General features: G+C 50.2%; 1 protein-coding gene across 5 annotated transcripts in view; it reads right to left on the bottom strand.

Annotated features, from left to right (window-relative positions):
- Positions 1-2,087: 2,087 nt before the first annotated feature.
- NRF1 (nuclear respiratory factor 1) overlaps positions 2,088-18,378 on the bottom strand; it is a 75,808-nt gene continuing 59,517 nt past the window's right edge. For 4 of the 5 annotated variants that reach the window (XM_075750742.1, XM_075750874.1, XM_075750955.1 and 1 more), the window contains one exon: positions 2,088-3,528. In XM_075750742.1, the coding sequence (XP_075606857.1) occupies positions 3,365-3,528 (164 nt within the window). In that variant the 3' untranslated portion in view covers positions 2,088-3,364. The remainder of the gene's footprint in view (positions 3,529-18,378) is intronic. The other variant, XM_075750794.1, reaches the window with a different exon arrangement.

Below are 18,378 nucleotides of genomic sequence, written 5' to 3'. Positions count from 1 at the left end.
CCGGCCCCCCAGTACTGGGGTCACCCCCCCAAACAGCCCGGGGGGGCGGGGCATCTGTCCCAGGCCACGCCCCCAAGAGGCCAAACCCACCCAAGAAGCTCCACCCCCCCAAGAGGCTCCGCCCCCCAGGATGGACCTGGTGCCCCCCCGGACCCCCCTATAGACGGTCACCCCGAGACACCCCCCCCCGGTCGTGCCCCTTCCCAGCTGCAGCAGCCGGGCTCATCCTGAGCACCCACCAGCGCTTTGGGGGGTCAAATCCCGCAATTTGGGGTCAAATTCCCCAATCTGGAGTCAAATCCCGCAATTTGGGGTCAAATCCCGCAATTTGGGGTCAAATCCCGCAATTGGGGGCTTGCCCTGGGCAGAGCAGCAAACCCAGCTGGACCCCACACTCCGGGACCCCCCCCAATGCCCAGGGAACCCCCCCCATAGTGCCCAGGCTGGAGAGGGGAGCAGGATGCGGCCCCACCAGCCTCTGCCCCCGCTGGGAAACGCAGCGCGAAGCTGGCTGGTGTGCCGGGGCGAGCGCGAGCCGCCCCAGCGGGAGGCCCCGACCCGCTTATTAAAGACCGATTAACAAAGATTAAAACCTCGCGGCAGCGTCTGCCAGACCAAGCTGCTCCCCCCCCCCCCTCCCCGCCCCAGCCCCGGGCCGTGCTGCTGGATCCGGGGCCCCTTTGGGGCACCCCAGCCTGGCCAGGGGACGTCCTGGGGTCCCCGGGGGTACCTGGGCCCCGGTTGCCCTCCCAGCAGATGCAGCATCTTTCGTGTCCGAGGACACTGAGCTGGGCCGGGACTCTGCTCCCAGCTCAGCCGGGGATACCCACGAGCACCCACGGGTGCTGGGGTGAAGCACCCACATTCCTCCTTTCCTTCCCTCTGTCCGTCCTTCCAGCCTTCCTCCGCTCTTTTTCTTGCCCCAGGCTACAAGAAACGCGCAGGATTCACCTCGCCGGAGCTGCAACCGTCCCGTGCCGGCGTTCAAATAAAGCTGCTGAAACCCATCGCTGCGCTTCCCTGCTCCTCCTTGGGTTTGCGCCCCAAATAACGCACCCCGGGTTGCCGGGAGCCCGCGGGTGACGGGGCCGGGGCTCGGTGGTGGCCGCTGCAGCTGAAAATGGAAGAATTCAACCCAAAGGGGAGCTCGGCTCCTGGGTGGGAACACAGCGGGGGGGGATGCTCAAGCACCCCCCCCTGGTTTTCACCCGGCCCCAGGTTCCTGGTGGAAGAGTAAAAAGGAATGAGATAAACGGCACAAAGGAAGAATTGCGCCCCAAAATCATCCCGGCCGGGAGCAGCGTCACGGCGGAGCGGAGCCGGCGTGGGGAGGGCAGGGGGTGCGGGGACCGAGCCCCAAAACACCTGCCGGGTGGGGGAGGGATGGCAGGATACACCAAAACCCCCCCAAACCCCCCAAAACAGGAGAGCTGGATGCAGGGGTAGACACATTTGTAACAATTTATTGAATGAGGCAATAATAGACACTGGGAAAACAAGGGGGGGTCCATGCTCTGCTACTTGCCTGGTTTTTGTCTTTTTTGGGGGGGGTGGGAGGGCGGGGGGAAACCTCTTGGACTAAAAGAACGTCATTTCATCGCCAAAGAAACACTGACCTGAAAGCCACCGACATCTTCACAACGACAATAAAAAAATAATAATTAAAAAAAAAAATAAAAATAAAAATAACAAATTGGAGAACCAGGACTGTTTCTATGGAAAGATCTCCCTCCCCTCGTTAAAGTACAGAAGAAATGTATACAAAGAACATTTGATATTTTTCCATATAAAACAAGTAAATACAAGAATCTGAAAACTTCCTCGAAGGCGGAGCGAGACGTGGAAAACTTCGTTAATGGCCACTTGGAAATAATAATTAAAAAAAAAAAATTAAAAATTAAATACCATGCACAACTGCACGGGCGGTGGGGCTGCAGCTGGCGGAGGGTTCGGCCGGGTGCTGCCGCTGCGACGTAAGGGTTTGGCCCACGGGAAAGTCAAGTAAAATTTATTTGCCCCCAAAAACATCCCCCCACCCCTCACCCCGAGGCCTTTTTTTTTTTTTTTTTTTTCCCCCCCTCTTTCCCCCCCCTCCTCCTGGAGAGGTTTTTGGGTGACGGGGATTAAAAGTGCCCAGCAGCAGCAGAGCTGCGCTGGGAGACGCACGTAGGGCAGGACCGGGGCGGGTGGCGTGGAGGGTTGGGGGTGCAGAGGGGTCCCCTGAAAAGAAGGGGCTGCGCTCACGGTCCCCCCAACGCTACCTTCAAGCGAAGTTTCCTCGTGGGAACCCGACTCTCCGGGGACGGGTGGGACGCGGGGTCCTGGGGGGATGGCAGCGGGGACCGGGACGAGCCCGAGGCGGCTCTTTGGCAAGGGAAGTCCTGGGAAGGCGGGGGGGTGAGCTGGGGGGGGGGACACGCAGCCAGAACCCCTCTAGAGGCGTCTTCACTTCGGTCTAGATCCACAAAAATGGGAAATAATAATAATAATAACAATAATAATAATAATAAAGAAAAAAAAAAAGATCTAAAATGGCAGGTACGTTTCAAGAGCAGAGAAATAAGAACAGGTCTCCAGTGTGCACCAAGGGGAGCCGAGCGGAGCGCGGCCGGGATCCTCCGTGGCGGAGCTTGCGGTCGTCAAAGGCAGAGGCGGCCTCGCTCGCCGGCGGGGAGGGCGGCAGTCGCGTGGGCTCCTGGAAGAACGTTATCCCTTCAAGAGGTGGCCACCCCCCTGCAGTCACACATGCAATTTTTTTCCCAAGAGAGGAGCCTTTTCCGAACTCTTTTGGGTTTGGTTGGTTGGTTTTTTTTTTTGTGGGTTTTTTTTTTTTTTTTTTTAAATACAAAAGTCCACGTTAAAATCTTTGAAACCTAATTTGCCAAATGCGGATGGCGGAGGGCCGTGCCTGGGAGATGCTGCGGAGGAAGGTGCCGGCGCAGCCCGGGAGCGGCGGCGATGCTGCTGGAGCGGTTTCGGCCGAGGACATCCGTGCTCCCCCCCGTGCCTCGGCCCCCCCAGACCTCACCTGCTCAATCCCGTGCGGGGGGAATGGGGGCTAAGGGGTTGCTTTGTTTTGTTTTGTTTTCTTTTAAATCTCCTCGGAATGAAAGTCCCGTCACAATTTGGCTTCTCACTCCTACGAGAGCAGAGTGGCGCTATAAAAATGCACTTAACACACATCCTCTGCTAGTATTTTTTTTCTTTTTTTTTTTTCCTTTAAAAAAAAAAAAAAAAAGGTTAACAAAACCTTTGCTTCCAAAGCTGGGAGACTCAATGCCACCTGATTGCATCTCTGGAGAGGCGTAAAAAATTATTCGCGTAAGAGACGAGGAAAATCACCATGATCCTGCTCTGGGCATCGTCACTGTTCCAAGGTCACCACTTCCACTGCCTGCCCGTCCATGGTGACGGCACTGTCCGCTATCCTCGTGGTCACGGGTGCCATCGCCACCTGAACGGGGCCGTTGCCTTGGGCCAGGCTGGTCACCACCGTCTGGTACATGCTGACAGGGATCTGGACGAGACCTGTGGAGACAAAAAATAAATAAATATAGGAGGAGCGGGGTTGGGAGGGAAGGAACGGAGCGAGACCGGCACGAGGAACAAGGCTGGTGTGGCCACGTGCCGTGGCGTGGTCCCCAGGGGTTTGGGGGCTGCATTCAACATGGGGAGCGCTGCCCTGGAGATGATCCTTTGGATCGTTGGAGTACTCCCACCTGGAGTACTGCGTCCAGCTCGGGGGTCCCCAGGACAAGAAGGACATGGAGCTGTTGGAGCGAGTCCAGAGGAGGCCACGGACATGATCTGAGGGCTGGAGCAGCTCTGCTATGGAGACAGGCTGAGAGAGTTGGGGTTGTTCAGCCCGGAGAAGAGAAGACTCCAGGGAGACCTTCTTGCGGCCTTTCAATACTTAAAGAGGGCTTATAAGATGGAGATAAACTTTTTAGCAGGGCCTAAGGACAAGGGGGTTTAAACTAAAAAAAGGTGGATTCAGAGTAGATATAAGGAAGAACTTCTTCCCTGTGAGGGTGGTGAGGCCCTGGCACAGGGTGCCCAGAGAGGCAGGAGATGCTCCATCCCTGGAAACACTCAAGGTCACGCTGGATGGAGCTCTGAGCAACCTGATTTAGTTGAAGATGTCCCTGCTCATTGCAGGGGGGTTGGACTAGATGGCCTGGAGAGGTCCCTCCCAACCCAAACCAGTCTGTGATTCTATGCATGGAAAGCCGGCAACTGGGGAGGACACCTGCCTCGCACCCGGCTGTGCCCGTGCTGGTGTAACTATTCATGACTGGGTGGTTTCGCTGTGCCGGACTCGCCTGCCACGGTGCCACGTGGGATGGCAGCAGGGATGGGATGGGATGGGATGGGATGGGGCTGGACAGCAGCATGGAGAGCTCAGCCTGCACCACAGGGCTGTCGGGTCACAGGGAGAGAATAAGGTTAAGGAGGAAAGAAACATGAAATTTTTGGAGGAGGAACCCAAAGACGATGCCAGGATGGTACCGAGGTACCTGTACAGCCGACCCTGTCAGGCCATGTTTTGCTGGAGGCAGGGATTGCTCCCACGCATTTCTCCCACAGCCGTGAGCGTGCCACCACACAGCCCGACAGCGGTCACCCACAGACAAGGACCACACTTCTGAAACGTGTTTTTTCACTTGATTTGCCCAGAATTGGGATCCTTGGGGCTAAGGAAGGGAAAAATTTGGCTTCTCCCCCCCGCCCGTGACTCTTCCACCCCCTGTAACTCTATACACCACTCAAACACCTTCCCGCTTCCGGCGGCACACGAGAAGGATCCCATCGCTGCGCAGAGCACAGACCAGCCCTCCTGCCCCGGTACAGCCACCGGCCTCTCTCAAACACGATTCACTTCCTCCAGCTCACTCTCCATCCCAGTCAGGTCCTTCTGTCTTCACACCAAGACGCGTAAATGGCAGCGTGGGACCAGTAAGCCCTGGCCGAGCCATACTGGCTCCGGGCACTGCCTATAGGTACTCACACATGTATATATACGACATATAACAGAGATAAAGGAAAGCAAACCAAGTTTCTCAGCCCTTCGCCAATCACGGATGGGTCCAGCAAAGTAAGAAACTTCTTTTTCCCAAGGGTGGCTCAGCTACAGAAAGGGAGCAGATGCCCCCGAGCTGAAGCTGGAGCTGGCAAAGCTTCGGGCAGGTTTTTGGCCATGGAGGAAAGCACCGCTGTGCCAAACGCGGCGAGTCCCGGTTAGCTAGGTAACACCAACCAAGGTGACAACAAAACAACGAGGTCCCTGAGGATATTGTGATGTAAATGATGAAAAGAGGTGGAAAAAATAGCAAGGTACTGCTCGATACAGCCGGGCAGGGGAAGGGGAATAGAAAATCCTGCAGGCTGGCAAGATAAACTTCATCTTTCTACTCTGATATTATCTGCCTGTACCCACCAGTGCCTTTGGCTTGGCAAAGGTGATTTAGACAAGTGAGCCTGTAAATGCTACCTTGTACAGGACATTTCTGAAAGCACCTGCACCTCTGTTAGGGTTAAAAAAAGGAAAAAAAAAAAAAAAAAAGCTTTTAGAGGTCAACAAATCCTTCCAGCCAGCAGCACAGGATGGCCAACCCCTGAAACAATGTTCAGATGGTTTAAGATAGCAGGTTCCTGACCCAGGCTTTCCCAAAAAAGCAGTACAATCTCTTTTGATTCGGGTTTCTGTGGCAGAGAGCGGACCTCTGTCCCGCCAAGGGCACTCGTTTAATAACACGAGGCGGCGGAGCACGGCTCGGTGTCCTCAGATAACTTACTGTACAGACAGGAAAGCTTACGAGTTAATCGTGCTGACCAGGTGGGTGACCCCAGCAGAGCGCAGCATGCTTTGCGGTCCTTCGACATCCCTCCTCTTGGGATCTCAAAGCACTCCGGGTAGGAAAGTTTTGCAATCCCCCAGCCAGAGGGCTGCCCCACACCAGACAGGTCACGTCCACGTTCCTCCAGTTCACAGCCCAACCGAGGAATTGCTTTCCTGGTGTGATAGTTCAACACCGAGCGGTAGGAACGGCGTGGAGTCAGAAGGTACAAAGCTCTGGGGGTGCTAACAGATGAGAGTTTTAGGTGACCAAACACTGAAATGACAGGTCATGCTCAGCCCTCTTGAAGAAAATCTCCTATCAGACCCTTCAGGGAAACGTAGCACATCCCAGTTTAAGCTGGTGCTGGCACAGACCTGGAGATCTGGCCTGGGATGCACCTAAAATCCCCGCTCCAGACCAACAACCCAACTAAGCCCTTTGGGTTACTTGGGTTGCTAACCTGAAGGAGATTGCTGGAGCTCTCAAATGACAGTCTACTACCCACGGCCAACCCAAAGGCCAGAGTCACCACCACCCTCATGGACCACGTTAAAAACCTGATCCCTCTGTGCTGTTCAAACACGTCTCGGCCAGGGTAGGGCTGCTGCCAAAGACAGGTGCTATCAAAAGATGGTGAGATGTGAAGACCCAAACAGGGTTTTCTTTGGAGAGGATGACTTTGCGTCACCCAAGGTTTGGCCACATCTTGGAGTGCATGGGTGAGCAGGGAAGTTTCCGTGAGAGACGGCAACACGCAGATCCCTTTCTGCATGGGATTAAACTAAATCGCCTCAGCATCTGACGTAGTGGCCTTCCTGCCAGGGGTGGTAACAAACCAAAGGAGAGGGCTGGAAAGTCTGCTGTGCATTAAAGCAGAGATGATCGCCCTTGGGAGAGAGACGATTAAACTACTGAGATACTGTAATCAGGTCTCGGATTGGCCCCGCACTGCATCTGCTCAGACCTGCACCCTGATTAGCCCTAATCTAGCTGGCATATGTTAATCTAAAGCATGGATTTCAGACCCTTTCAATTGTATTAAAAACAGGAAATCCATTAGACAAAAAAACAACAAAAAAAAAACCAACCCCAAACCAACTTCTTGAGTCTTTGAAAAATACGTATCTGCAAAGAACGTGGAGCCGTGCCGGGGTGCTCCGCAAGGAACGGGGCGTGCAGGCAGGCGAGGGAAGAGGGATCCCGTTGGATCCCGCACGCAGCTCAGACAGGCTCCTGCCTGGGGAGGGACAACAGCAGAGGTGATGAATCAGGCACCGAGTGGCACAGACCATGGCCACCATGCTCCCGGGAAGATGCAGCCGGGCTGTGCATTGGCTTCCCCTTCACAAAGCCACCCAAAAAGCCCCTCTGGAAGGAGTAGCGGGTGACACATGAAGCCCAAACATCTCCATCCCCCTGCGAATCGCCCGTTCCTGGCCACCAACCTCACCTACCTGCCAGCACCTCCCGTTCTCAGCAGGGAAGAGGAGCCAGCTCCAGCCGGCCAGGCGCAAGGACAGCATCTACGCAGAGAGCTGGGGCAGAGCCAGCACCGAGGTCCTGCCTCGGTGGTAGGTCCCAGCATGCCAGGGAAAGATTATTTTTTTTTGGTGGAGGATCAGCTGGCTTTGCTAGGAAGGAGGCTGTGGCATGGTCAGCATCACCTGACAGCCATGGAAGGGAATGGGTGCTGCGGCAGGACACAAGGGTGGCCAAGGGAGAAGGAGAGCCGTGAGAGGCCTTAGGGGTTGAGATGACCACCATGAATCAAAGGATTAGAGCTGATCGACTCAGAGACGGCTGCGGCTGTGCTCTAATGCTGGGTCAGATGATATTAGCGGCCAGAAGAGGTAATGAAACTCCTGGTGTTTCAGCAGAGGTTACAGCTTACAGAAGAAGGGTAAGGGTTAGGCTCTACCTGTGACCAGAGAGCCACAGGATTCAGAGGCCCAAAGTCATGCGATGGCTGCTAGACACATGTCACCTGGCATGGAGGGCAGAGCAGCAGCAGCGTAAGAACAACCATTTTGATCCTAAGTTGCTGGTGACTGCATTAAACCACCACAAAGGACTTCAGGTGAGAAGGCCAGGTGGGTGGGATGATTCAGTGCCCTGGAAATTGGTGTCCAGGTTCAGCAGTGCCCTGGACATCCAAGACAGTTGATGCTCAGGGGACCGGGGACATCGGTGCCACTTTTAACTGATTTGTTAACACCTCTTCACCCTTGAGATCAAAGCAAGTGCAGCACAAGGAAGAGATACTACCAGAGTCTCCAACTGTTGGGCACGTTCCCAGTCCTTCAGGATCTGGAATACTGTCCTACTCAGCGACACAAGATATGCCTCTTTTCCCCAGTATCTAAGGTTGAATCCATTCCCCAAGGTGCATCCTGATCTCCTGTTCCTCTGGTAGTTTACTAAGGTGCTCAACGGACGCAGATGGCTAACTAGCCAAGCAGATCCACTCTTCAATGCCCCAATTCCATGAACCGGTTCTTTCCTGAACATAGATGAGGTCAGGTTTACACTACCCTGGCTGCTGATACTGCCCATCGCTGCGTTGTTTGGCCACACATGGAGACCGGTGCCGAGGACCCATTTGTCAGCATCCCATGCGGTTCCACATCCGATAGAGCTTATTTAAGTGGATATCTCATTCCAGGTATGGAGCAATCATACCAGATACGGCTGGAAGATGGGTTGGAATGCCAGTGCAGATCTTACCACCGCAAACATCCTATCAGTGAAGAACTGCAACAGCCCAAGGCAACCTTGGACAAAGCTTTGTCTGAAGCTGGACTGTAAGCATCAGGTTGTGATCTGGCAGCAGATGGTATGAAGAGCCTTGCTGCCATATGTCCTGTGAATGTTTGGTATGCTCTCATTACAGCGTCAGCGTGAGTTTACAGCTGGATAGTCAGGTTCTGCAAGCCTTGAAACACACCCTGGAACAGAAAAGTCTTCACTGATACCAAGACAGGAGTTATCTCAACAACCAGTATGGACAATATGGACATTCAATGTAACGCTTCTGAAAGCTGAATCCTCACTGTAAATGCCCAAAGAGACACAGAACAGCTGGGAGAAACTGAACGGTGTGTAATCTTGAGGGACCTCTCAGCTGACAGTCACTCAAGTGAGAGACAGATGTCCTCTTCCCACCTGAGATGGGCTCCTCCAGTGGATGTCTTGGCATGGCCCTTTGCACCATAGAAAGGCCGAACGGCAGGACCTTGCACATAACATCTTCTGCCTGGTGCTCAAACAGGAGCACAAGAGCAACATCCTGGAGGGTCAAGAGACAGGAACCAGCCTCATTCTTGACCAGACAAGACAACAGCGGCCACTGTCACCATGCTGAACGTCAACTCAAGAAAGGAAACATCCTCCTCTTTCAAAAAGTGCAAAATCCTCTTCTTTGGTAGCATCAAGTACAACAGAGAGCTCATCTCTTGCCAAAGCAAACTCCTGTGGGAACAGCTGCTGGAAAGGGAGGGTTGTGAGCAAGCAAAAGGCTTGGAGAAGCATGACCATTTGGCTCCTGCATCAGGGAGCCAGGATTCTCAAGCAATGCTCAGCCCTGCTCTGAGGTACCGAGCCAGCCTAACCCCAGGAAGAGTGGGAAGGGGAGATGGTGCAAACCTTTCCAACGCACCTTTGGGGAGGCTGGTGAAGGAACAGTTTAAGAGGGATGCTGTTAAGAGACTTGAGTTTAGGGTTGTCAAAGCTGCGAAGCCACAAGAAACACTGCTCTGAGTGCTGAGCGTAGAGGAGTAAGGAGCACAGGTCTGGAGTCACCAAGTAGCACAAAAGTACTTGCTGTTGGGATTTCTTTTATGGGGCAAACCAGAAAATGCACAATGACTTCAGTGATCACCTTGGAGCCCCTGACAGAACATAGGACATCATCTGTCTTTTAGCTAGGCAACATTATCTTATCAAAAAACAGGACCTCAACTGAGAGCTGCATGTCCCCTTCCAAAAGGAGTCCAAAGCCCACTTCAAGTCATCAGAGGCGATGATCCACGGTCAGCCGCAGCCAGCGCTGCTCTTGGGGATCCACTGACAGCAGAAGCACCCTCGGGACCAAGGAGAGAAAGCAGATCCGATGCAATGGATGCCAAAGTTGGTATGTCTTGCTCTGTTCTCTTGGACACCAAAAAGATGATGTGTTGAAAGTTGTCCGGTTTATGATTTCCTTTGAACATCTGCAAGCACTGCAGAGTCAGGAGACCACTGTGAGTGGCCTTACAAGTCTCCCAGAGCCCTGCTAGAGCTCTGAAGGCCTTGCAGCACTCATGCCAACAACGGAGAAGGCTAAAAAGAGCGACATTTTCCATCGGACTTTCTTGGCCGTTGACCTCCAACTCATTCAGAGGACTTTGCTTGCTTCAGTCTTCTCAGTTAGCACTGAGGAGAAACTAGTGCAAACTCTGCTTTGCTTGATCCTGCTGTAGCATTTCGCAGCAGATATTCCTGCAACTTCTTTTTCCCTCCTCCGGTGGCACAGGGCTGAGCAGCCCAACTGAAATTCCTGTGCTCAGGAATGCACTACGGGGCCCTAGCACACAGGTCAGCAGATACCATCTCATTGCTACATTTCGTTCAGAGCCAAAGGCGACTTTTGAAGACACGATGGAAGAATTCTTGTAGACAATTCAGAATGACCAGTGTGCAGATTTTAACACACAAAACCCAGAAACAGATACCAGAGTTACAGAGAACTACATCAGCAGAAGACCTCTGAACAACTAAATGTTTGCCCTTGGTGGGCAGCACAGTGCAAGGGCACTGGGCATGCTTTGATCTATATACCTAGGACAGCCTGCAAATACATCTACATGCAGATAAGTAGGGAATGACCTGACTGTCTTTTCCACAGTGGGACAGAATAAGATACAAGCTTGAAACGCAGCATGGAAAGTTGCGCTAGATATTAGAGGAGGGGGGAGAAACCCAGACAACTGCTAAACATAAGGTTAGTGAAGCTCTGGAGCAAAGTCTCCAACACTGAAGGTCTTTTAGAGCCAACTAAGACTGACACAGGCTCAGGCAAGGGCCTGGTATAAGCAATCACTTGAATTCCTTTCAGCCTGGTATGTGAACAAGATTTTGCAGGCTCCATTTTATGTAAAGAAACTGTGGTCCACTGATGGTAGAGTCACCAGCCAAGCAAATCTGAGACAGCACTGGGACATACAGGACAAATCAGTTGGCACTAGAGGTATTTCTTGGCAGTAAACTTGGTTCATACTCAGCCACGGGATATACTCATTCTCTCAGCCATGTATAATTTCTTCTAGCAACGTGGCAAACCAGGAGGGACTCTGCTACGCTTCACTGCTACCAGTTTTAACAAGGACAGTCATACAAACAGGATATTGAGCAGCTCTGTCCAGCTGTTCGCAGCCACATAGATGTTCTGGCAACATGGCAGGTATTGTTGCCTACGATAACGGTAGCACAACCTTAATACTTAAGGTATTTAAATAACTGCAGAGCAACTGTGTTCTTCAACTGAATCCCGGAGCAAAGACCATTCCTATCCTCACCAAGACAGATAGCTGCACTGCTGGAGACTACCTGGCGTGTTACTGCTAACCCAAAAAGCACTGTTCAGCATGCGCACTAAAAGCTCCCACAATGGATTTTTATTAAATCCACATTGCTTTGCATGGGAACCTGGCTTGCCAAGATTTCCAGAAATTATCATCTTGACCACCTCCCTTTTGGGGAACTGACTCAAGAGGCCTTCAAGAGGTGGGAAGGACAGGCAATGGGCATGAGCATGTGTTTTCAGAAAAACAAAACAGATCTCTGTAACAAGTTCAAATCACACCAGCTAAAATGAGTGCTCTCAAAGTCACGTTACCCTGAAAAATCCTCTGACCGTAGAGAAGAAACATCCGCAAACTAAACGTCTCCCTTAAGATATGAGGTGTTGACATGACACCACGGATGGGATTTCACCCAAAGTCAATTGCAGAAATCAAGCATTTCAGGAATCCTACCACACTCAATGGTGACAAAGGAAGCAGAAGATGTCTCTTAACACAGGCACCTACTTTAAGATAAGACAAACTGTCTTCTGAAAGCACACCACTCTCTCTCCCCCGCCAACTACTGCTAGAGTATCAATGACTAACTCAAATTAGATGTCTCTTAGGACAAGACAATAGTTGGAAAGATTTTCACCATCAGAAATGGCTTACTGACAAATCACTAAAAGCCCATGCGACGACTTAAGCTCAGAGAAGTTTCTAGGCACACGACAGTCACAGCTTTTCCCTCTACATCCTCTGTGCCATTCATTTAAAACACAAAAAAGTGTTCCACCAAATGGTAATTTGAGAAAATTATCTGCTTATTATTCTGCTTGCTGAAAGCAAGCATACCTCAAGATCATCCATCATGTGTCTTTTCAAGAGCCATTCCAGTCAAAACCACAACAAAGAGTAATGTAACAAGGCACCTGAAGTTTTGATAGCAAAGTTGAGTCATGGCAGCTCACAGATGGAGCACTAAACCGAGTGTTGCAAACTAGTAGGTTATATCATAGCCTTGACTTTTCCTTAGAGCAGTAGATAAGCACAGGAGGGAAACCAAGATGGAACATTTCCGTCAACAACTGCATGGGATGTAGGGAGGACAGCCCTGGAGCCACTATTTCCTTCCCTGCATCCACTCCATCTTCATGATCACATCTCAGTCTCTCAGACTGTCCCTGGGTGTCACCTACCTGCTTAACATCGTCAGTGACTTGTTCTTTCCTTAGCCTTGTTCCTCTTGTTCTGTTTCAATGAGCTTTCCTTCCCTGCTCATTCAGAGCAACGGGAGCTGCTGCCTCAGTGACCCATAACGCCTGGTTGATCTGGGACCTCCAGCCCTGCACCATCAGAAAGGCACAGGCCAGGATACACCACCATGTTTATATGGGTCATTCTTCCTCCCGCTCATTTAGCTTCAGCAAAGACTGCTAGATGCTTGGTATTTTGCATCAAGGTGGTGTTTCAAAACCCAGGTTTGGATGGTTTTGGTTTTTTATTTATCCCCAAGTCTCAGTCAGAGACCAACCTTCGTTCTCTAGCTGCGAGAGGACAGCTCACTGCACTAGCATCTTCAATACATTTCTATTTTCTTCTTCTCTACAGGGAGGGAAGGGTCACAGCTGAGCCAAGATCTGAAACGCCTTTGGCTTAATCTCCCTTCTATCTTGGTCTTTTACCTTTGCCTCTATGGCAGAGGAAGGCAATCCATCCTCACAAAGGGACCACTCAGTTACTCGTGGCTCCTTTCAGCAGATCATGGCAGGGCAGGTGTGTCTGCACCTCCCACTTTGTTCGATATACAGTCCAAGAGAATACAAGCCCAGTCTTCATCCCAGAGAGATGACCTCAAGGCACCACTCTCCCTTGTCAAATGTCTAACAAGATCTCTGAAGATGATTCCAAAGCTTTTTAGGGTTTTGAGTTTTGGGGGTTTGTTTTGAGTTTGGTTTCTTGGAGTTCTTTTTAAGTTCTTTTTAAGTTGCAAAAACTGTGGCTGGGATTCCCGATTTACAGGAATCTCTGCTGCTGGAGGGGACAGCCCAACCTATCAAGTGACATACAGACAGGGGCTCGGCTATGCTCATGGAATTATCTCCTCTGAAGCCCCAGCAATTCCATGGAAAGAGGAAGAGCCCAGTGAGCCAACCTGATACTCAGACTCTTCCCTGGCACAGCAAAGACCCAGAGTCTTCAAGGAGTGGTGACAAACGTCTCCTTCACCGATGACACTTCACAACTGCCACGCACCTCTGTCTCTGCAGCCCTTTCCTGACATACTAGGAGTCTTCCATCTGCAATCATCTGCAGCAAGGACAGTAACATAAGGAAAAACTTGCAATTATTTTTAACATTGGAAATGATTGATCTGGAATCTCAGGTCTTCTGTTTCATCCTCATTTTGTTGTAGCTGAAAATTCCCATGAAAAGGGTGCCTGGGAAAGAAGGCAAAGCAGCAGTCTGGTGTCCTGACGGTGGATTAGCTTCATGCCTTCAGCCCTTGTGTCTTACATAAGGTTAGCTGTCCCTCCCTCTCTCCTTCGTGGGGTGTTGAGGGTGAATTTAGAGCTTGATAACAGGACCTGGACATCAGCTGAGGCATAATAAAGCTGTGTCTGTTCAAGCTCAGTTCTTACGTAGACCTCACACACTAGTGCTGGGTTCCCAGGGCATGTCACTCTAAAAACAAGCCAATTTGGTGTGCGGGAGAGGCAACAAACATGCAAGGAGTTTATTTGTCTACCTGTGAAAAGAAAGCTTTTTTACCGGACTCCACAGATGAAAGCTTAGCGAATAACCCTTCTAAGCTTCCTTGATCGGCTGGCTTTGCTGTGGAGTGAAGGGCACACCTGATAAGATTAGCAGTCTATCATGGTCAATCATGTATATAGGAAACATAGTTAAAAATAGAGAAAGTACAGCAACCCCTAATGTCTGCTCAAGTTGGGATTCGCTTTTCTTACGATCTGTTTTCTGTTAATAAGAAGGACGGAGCAGACAGGTGTCATCGGTGCAAAGCTTCTCAAAGTAGAGATAGGAAACACCTAAGAATAAATTAAGAGTCTGCTCCTCTTATGAGAAATCAGATATTAAACTGATGATTAGACAGATGGGCAATATAGCACCTTAAAGTTTCTGGACAGTCACTTAATAGGGATCCCTATTATATTTTGCCCTAAACACTTTACTGACTTGCGGGCTATGCTATTAACATCCACGGGGGGAGTCTTCCAGAGGAAGAATTGCATATCAAGACTGAGTCTTATCCCACCTTTAAAAGCGGCCTTTAGGATTCCTTTAAAAGCGGCCTTTAGGATTCTGTATATTCTATATGGTTTTATTAAAGGCTACTGTGAGAATGAAGGCAGAGTACCATCTAAAACTGATAAAGTGTTATATTACTTGAATGACAAAAGTCCACGTTAGAATAAAGTAATTTGAACTGAATTATATTTCTTTTTAAGCACTGAAATATCACATATTCTCATGAAGCAGATAATTATTTGGCAGAGTTTCTGCAGCAACAATGCTCTGGGCATCCTTGCAAATCACAAATAGAGTGCAAGGGGAATGCAGTGGCATATCAAAAGGCAGGAGTGTCCACAGTCCAAAAGCTAGCGGACTTCAGCCAGCAGGAGTGTCCGCGGTCACACACACACACAAGCTCTGGTATCTACCCTCCTGTGCTGGGTGACACACGGGACAGCCTACTACTTTACTTAGGTTTCTGCTACAACATTCAGTCTATAGTTTCTTAAAGCTGACGGGTGCTGAAAATGTATTTGTGGGATTTTCTCTCCTTTGCATTGCTGCTTTAACTCTGCGTTGTTTCCGTGACCTTTAAAAAGCCAAATTTTACAAATCCAAAAAAAAATCACAACATCCCCACAACCCCACCCATCACCACAGCACCACTGCTTGAGTGTTATTAAAATACCAGCTCTGAACCCAGCTCTGTCCTGCTCCTAATTCTTTACTTAAGTAACAATTACAAGAGAGCTCGGCTTGTGTCAGGCTAACAGGATTGGGCTGTAAGATATTAGCACACCCCAGAGGCACGCGTACCTCTACCCCGCACAGCCCAAACAGCGTCCAGGCACACAGCAGCGGCTGAGCCAGCTATTACAGGATGCCTGGATGTAAATACATACCTGACGTCTGATATCTTCCCCTTGAAAGTGTGAAAGGAGGAAGAAAGAAAAAAAAAAAAAGAAAAAGAGATAGATAGATACAGCCCCTTTAACCCCAAGAAACACCACGTAGTCAGAAACCTAAAGGAACAAGTGGCAATACCGACGACGGCCAAATCCCATTATTCCAAACTACCACCACAAAAATCCACTCACCTGATAAACTCTCTGCTAGGCTCCACTTGCAACCTGAATAGTCTGCTGCTAGGAAGCCTGACAATAAAATGCAAGTGTAAAAGGCTGAACAAAGGCCAAATACTACAGGTTGGGGGGGGGGGGGGGGGGAATTAAGTGAGGTAATTAACGTATTCATAGGAAATACATCCTTTTGCTTACTAGGTGAATTAAAAAACTCAGTGTCCACATACGAGTAGAAAATTCCATGCCCATATACAAGTAACACCCCAATATTTAGGCACAGTAACTTACATATTTCTACCTCTATACAGAACATTATGTGCATAAGTGGGAGGTAGAGTAAGTGGGAGGCAAGTATAAGATACTTCCAGATATTTGTACTCTATTTTACAAATATTTAGATGAATGGCTTAATTGGACCAGAGAGGCCCGATGAGAAATGACTGCACAGAAGTGAGAGTAGTAAAAATCCATCTCAGAGATGCTAAGGCCACCTCCAATAAAGCTCTCCACTATTCTCTGAGTAACGAGGGATGAGAAATGAATGAGAAGCAGAACGGGCTGCCAAAGTGGCATTTCTATGTATCCCAAGAGCACGAGGCTAGAAAGTTCACGAAATCCAGGTACTCAGCCTCATCGGTCTCCAAAAGGAGCAAAATGTGTTTTTAAGGCTACGACAGCCTCAGATCTCAATGAGTTTCACAAGTTCGTAGGCTGCGCGATAGATCACATGTGAACACGGACATTAGCATATACTACAGAGCGTTTAGCACATGGAGACATAAAGCAGCTATTGTTCTGGCAGTAAGGTAATACGTAACTAGATAGTCTCTGGCTTCACCTAAAAAACATTTTCCCAGCATTTCGCTGACTTGTTCGGCAGGAGCCTCTGCTACAACAGAGTGTACATTCACGGCCAACGAATGGCTCCAACGTGATGGGTTGTCTCCCACAGTGCCCCACTCCCGGCCCCCGCACCTCTTTGCTGGGGGAAATTGCGCTCTTGGCCCAAGAGAGGTGGCGCGAAACCACAGCCAAGCGAGGTGCGCAGCTTTTGGAGGAGGACAACGCCTTGGGAAGGCGTTCAAAGCTTTATCTTGCAGATACGGAAAGCTGCAACTCTGCGGTCTCCATTGGAGCCTTACCTTACGCTAGTTCCTGCACTAGCTACAAGGAGGTAAGCATTCTTCTTTTTTCCTTGGGGGAAAAACCAGCTAGATGCACACCTTACGGGTCCTTTTTTTTTTTCCCTCTTCTTCAAAGCATACCCTTCAACTCTAGCTATAAAAGCAACCCGGCTACAAACCAGCACACACCCTTGTTGCAATGGTGTTAAGTGTCACAGTGCTTTGGTGTCTGCAGCCTGTCTTCTTTACAGGACAAGGGACCCATTTGGCACAGATTCCCCCCGTTCATCCCGCGTAGGACCTGGCCCATCCTCAGCAAGGTAAGCAATAAATCACAGTGAATACACGACTCAGACGTGGAACATATCATGTAGAGAGCAAGTTTTTACAGTCCACATTCCTCCTTCTTCTGTACCCCCACCGTCTTCCACTGCCCGAGCTGCACGGCAGGTGGGATGGGTTCCTACCTCTCTCTCCCAAGAGTACTTATTCTTGGTATGCTACTGCCTCTGGCAGATTCCTCCCTTTTTAAACTCTGCACATCTGTTGATTTAAAAAAAAAAAAAAAAAAAGCACAAAAAAAAAGCTTGGACTCTGGCCTGGTGACTGAAGGCACAGAACATTTGTGCATCTGGGCAGAGCCCGAGCCACGCAGGCTGGGTGGTAGGAGGCTTCTCTGCACGCCAAGAGAAGGCAACGATGTGTGCAGGGAGAGAAATGATCATTTGCTTTGCAGAAACCAGGGGTCTTCCAGGTGTTTTCTCCCTGTGGGTCTCACCCCGGGTGCGCAGGGGCCCTCAAAGGGGAGACTTGTGGCACACGGACTCGCGCGGACAAAAACTGCAAGAAGAATCAAGCAGCCACTTGCGTAACAGCCTGTCCTGTCACTTCCCGGGGCAGGACGGAACAGGTCGGAAAACACTTCCTGAGAGCGAAAGGAGCTGCGGTGGCTGGAGAACCCCTTCTGCTTTGCATCTGCTGTGGATGCTTCAGGCTGGAGTCCTGCTCGCAGGGTGCAGGAACGGCTGCTCTGGCTCAGACCGCAGGTCCATCCGGACCAGAAGCAAGAAAGCACGTCTCTGACGGCAGCAAACAAGCTGAAAGCCTAAAACCTGGCCAAGTCCAAGTTTTGTTAATTTGTGGTAGGACTTCAAACTTCTTTCCACCTAACTCCTATTTGGAAGTACGACTCAGACCCTTTTTTTGCAAAGAAAATGTACCAGGAACCTCCAAAGATGCAGCTGAGGACATCGTAAGGTATCTGCGGGTTAGAGCAACAGGAAACAACCACGGGCCAAATCCGCTGATAGTGTATAATTGAACACAAACACCCCCAGATGCTGATCCCTGTGACTTCAAAGGAGTTGAACATACTATATTTATGCCAGCAATAAAACTCAGCTTCCATTAGCTATATGTTCACCATTTAAATGCAGTGGTCCTGTCGTGCACACACCAATTAGAGTCCCCTAATGCTTGGGAGTACAAAGCTTTTTTTTTTTTTTTTTTTTTTATGAGAAAGGGTGGAAGGGAAGAG

Source organism: Balearica regulorum, chromosome 1 (genome assembly GCF_011004875.1).
Source record: "Balearica regulorum gibbericeps isolate bBalReg1 chromosome 1, bBalReg1.pri, whole genome shotgun sequence".
NCBI lineage: Eukaryota > Metazoa > Chordata > Aves > Gruiformes > Gruidae > Balearica > Balearica regulorum.
The sequence above is the reverse complement of the archived record's forward strand: the minus strand, read 5'-3'. Positions and strand labels throughout refer to the sequence as shown.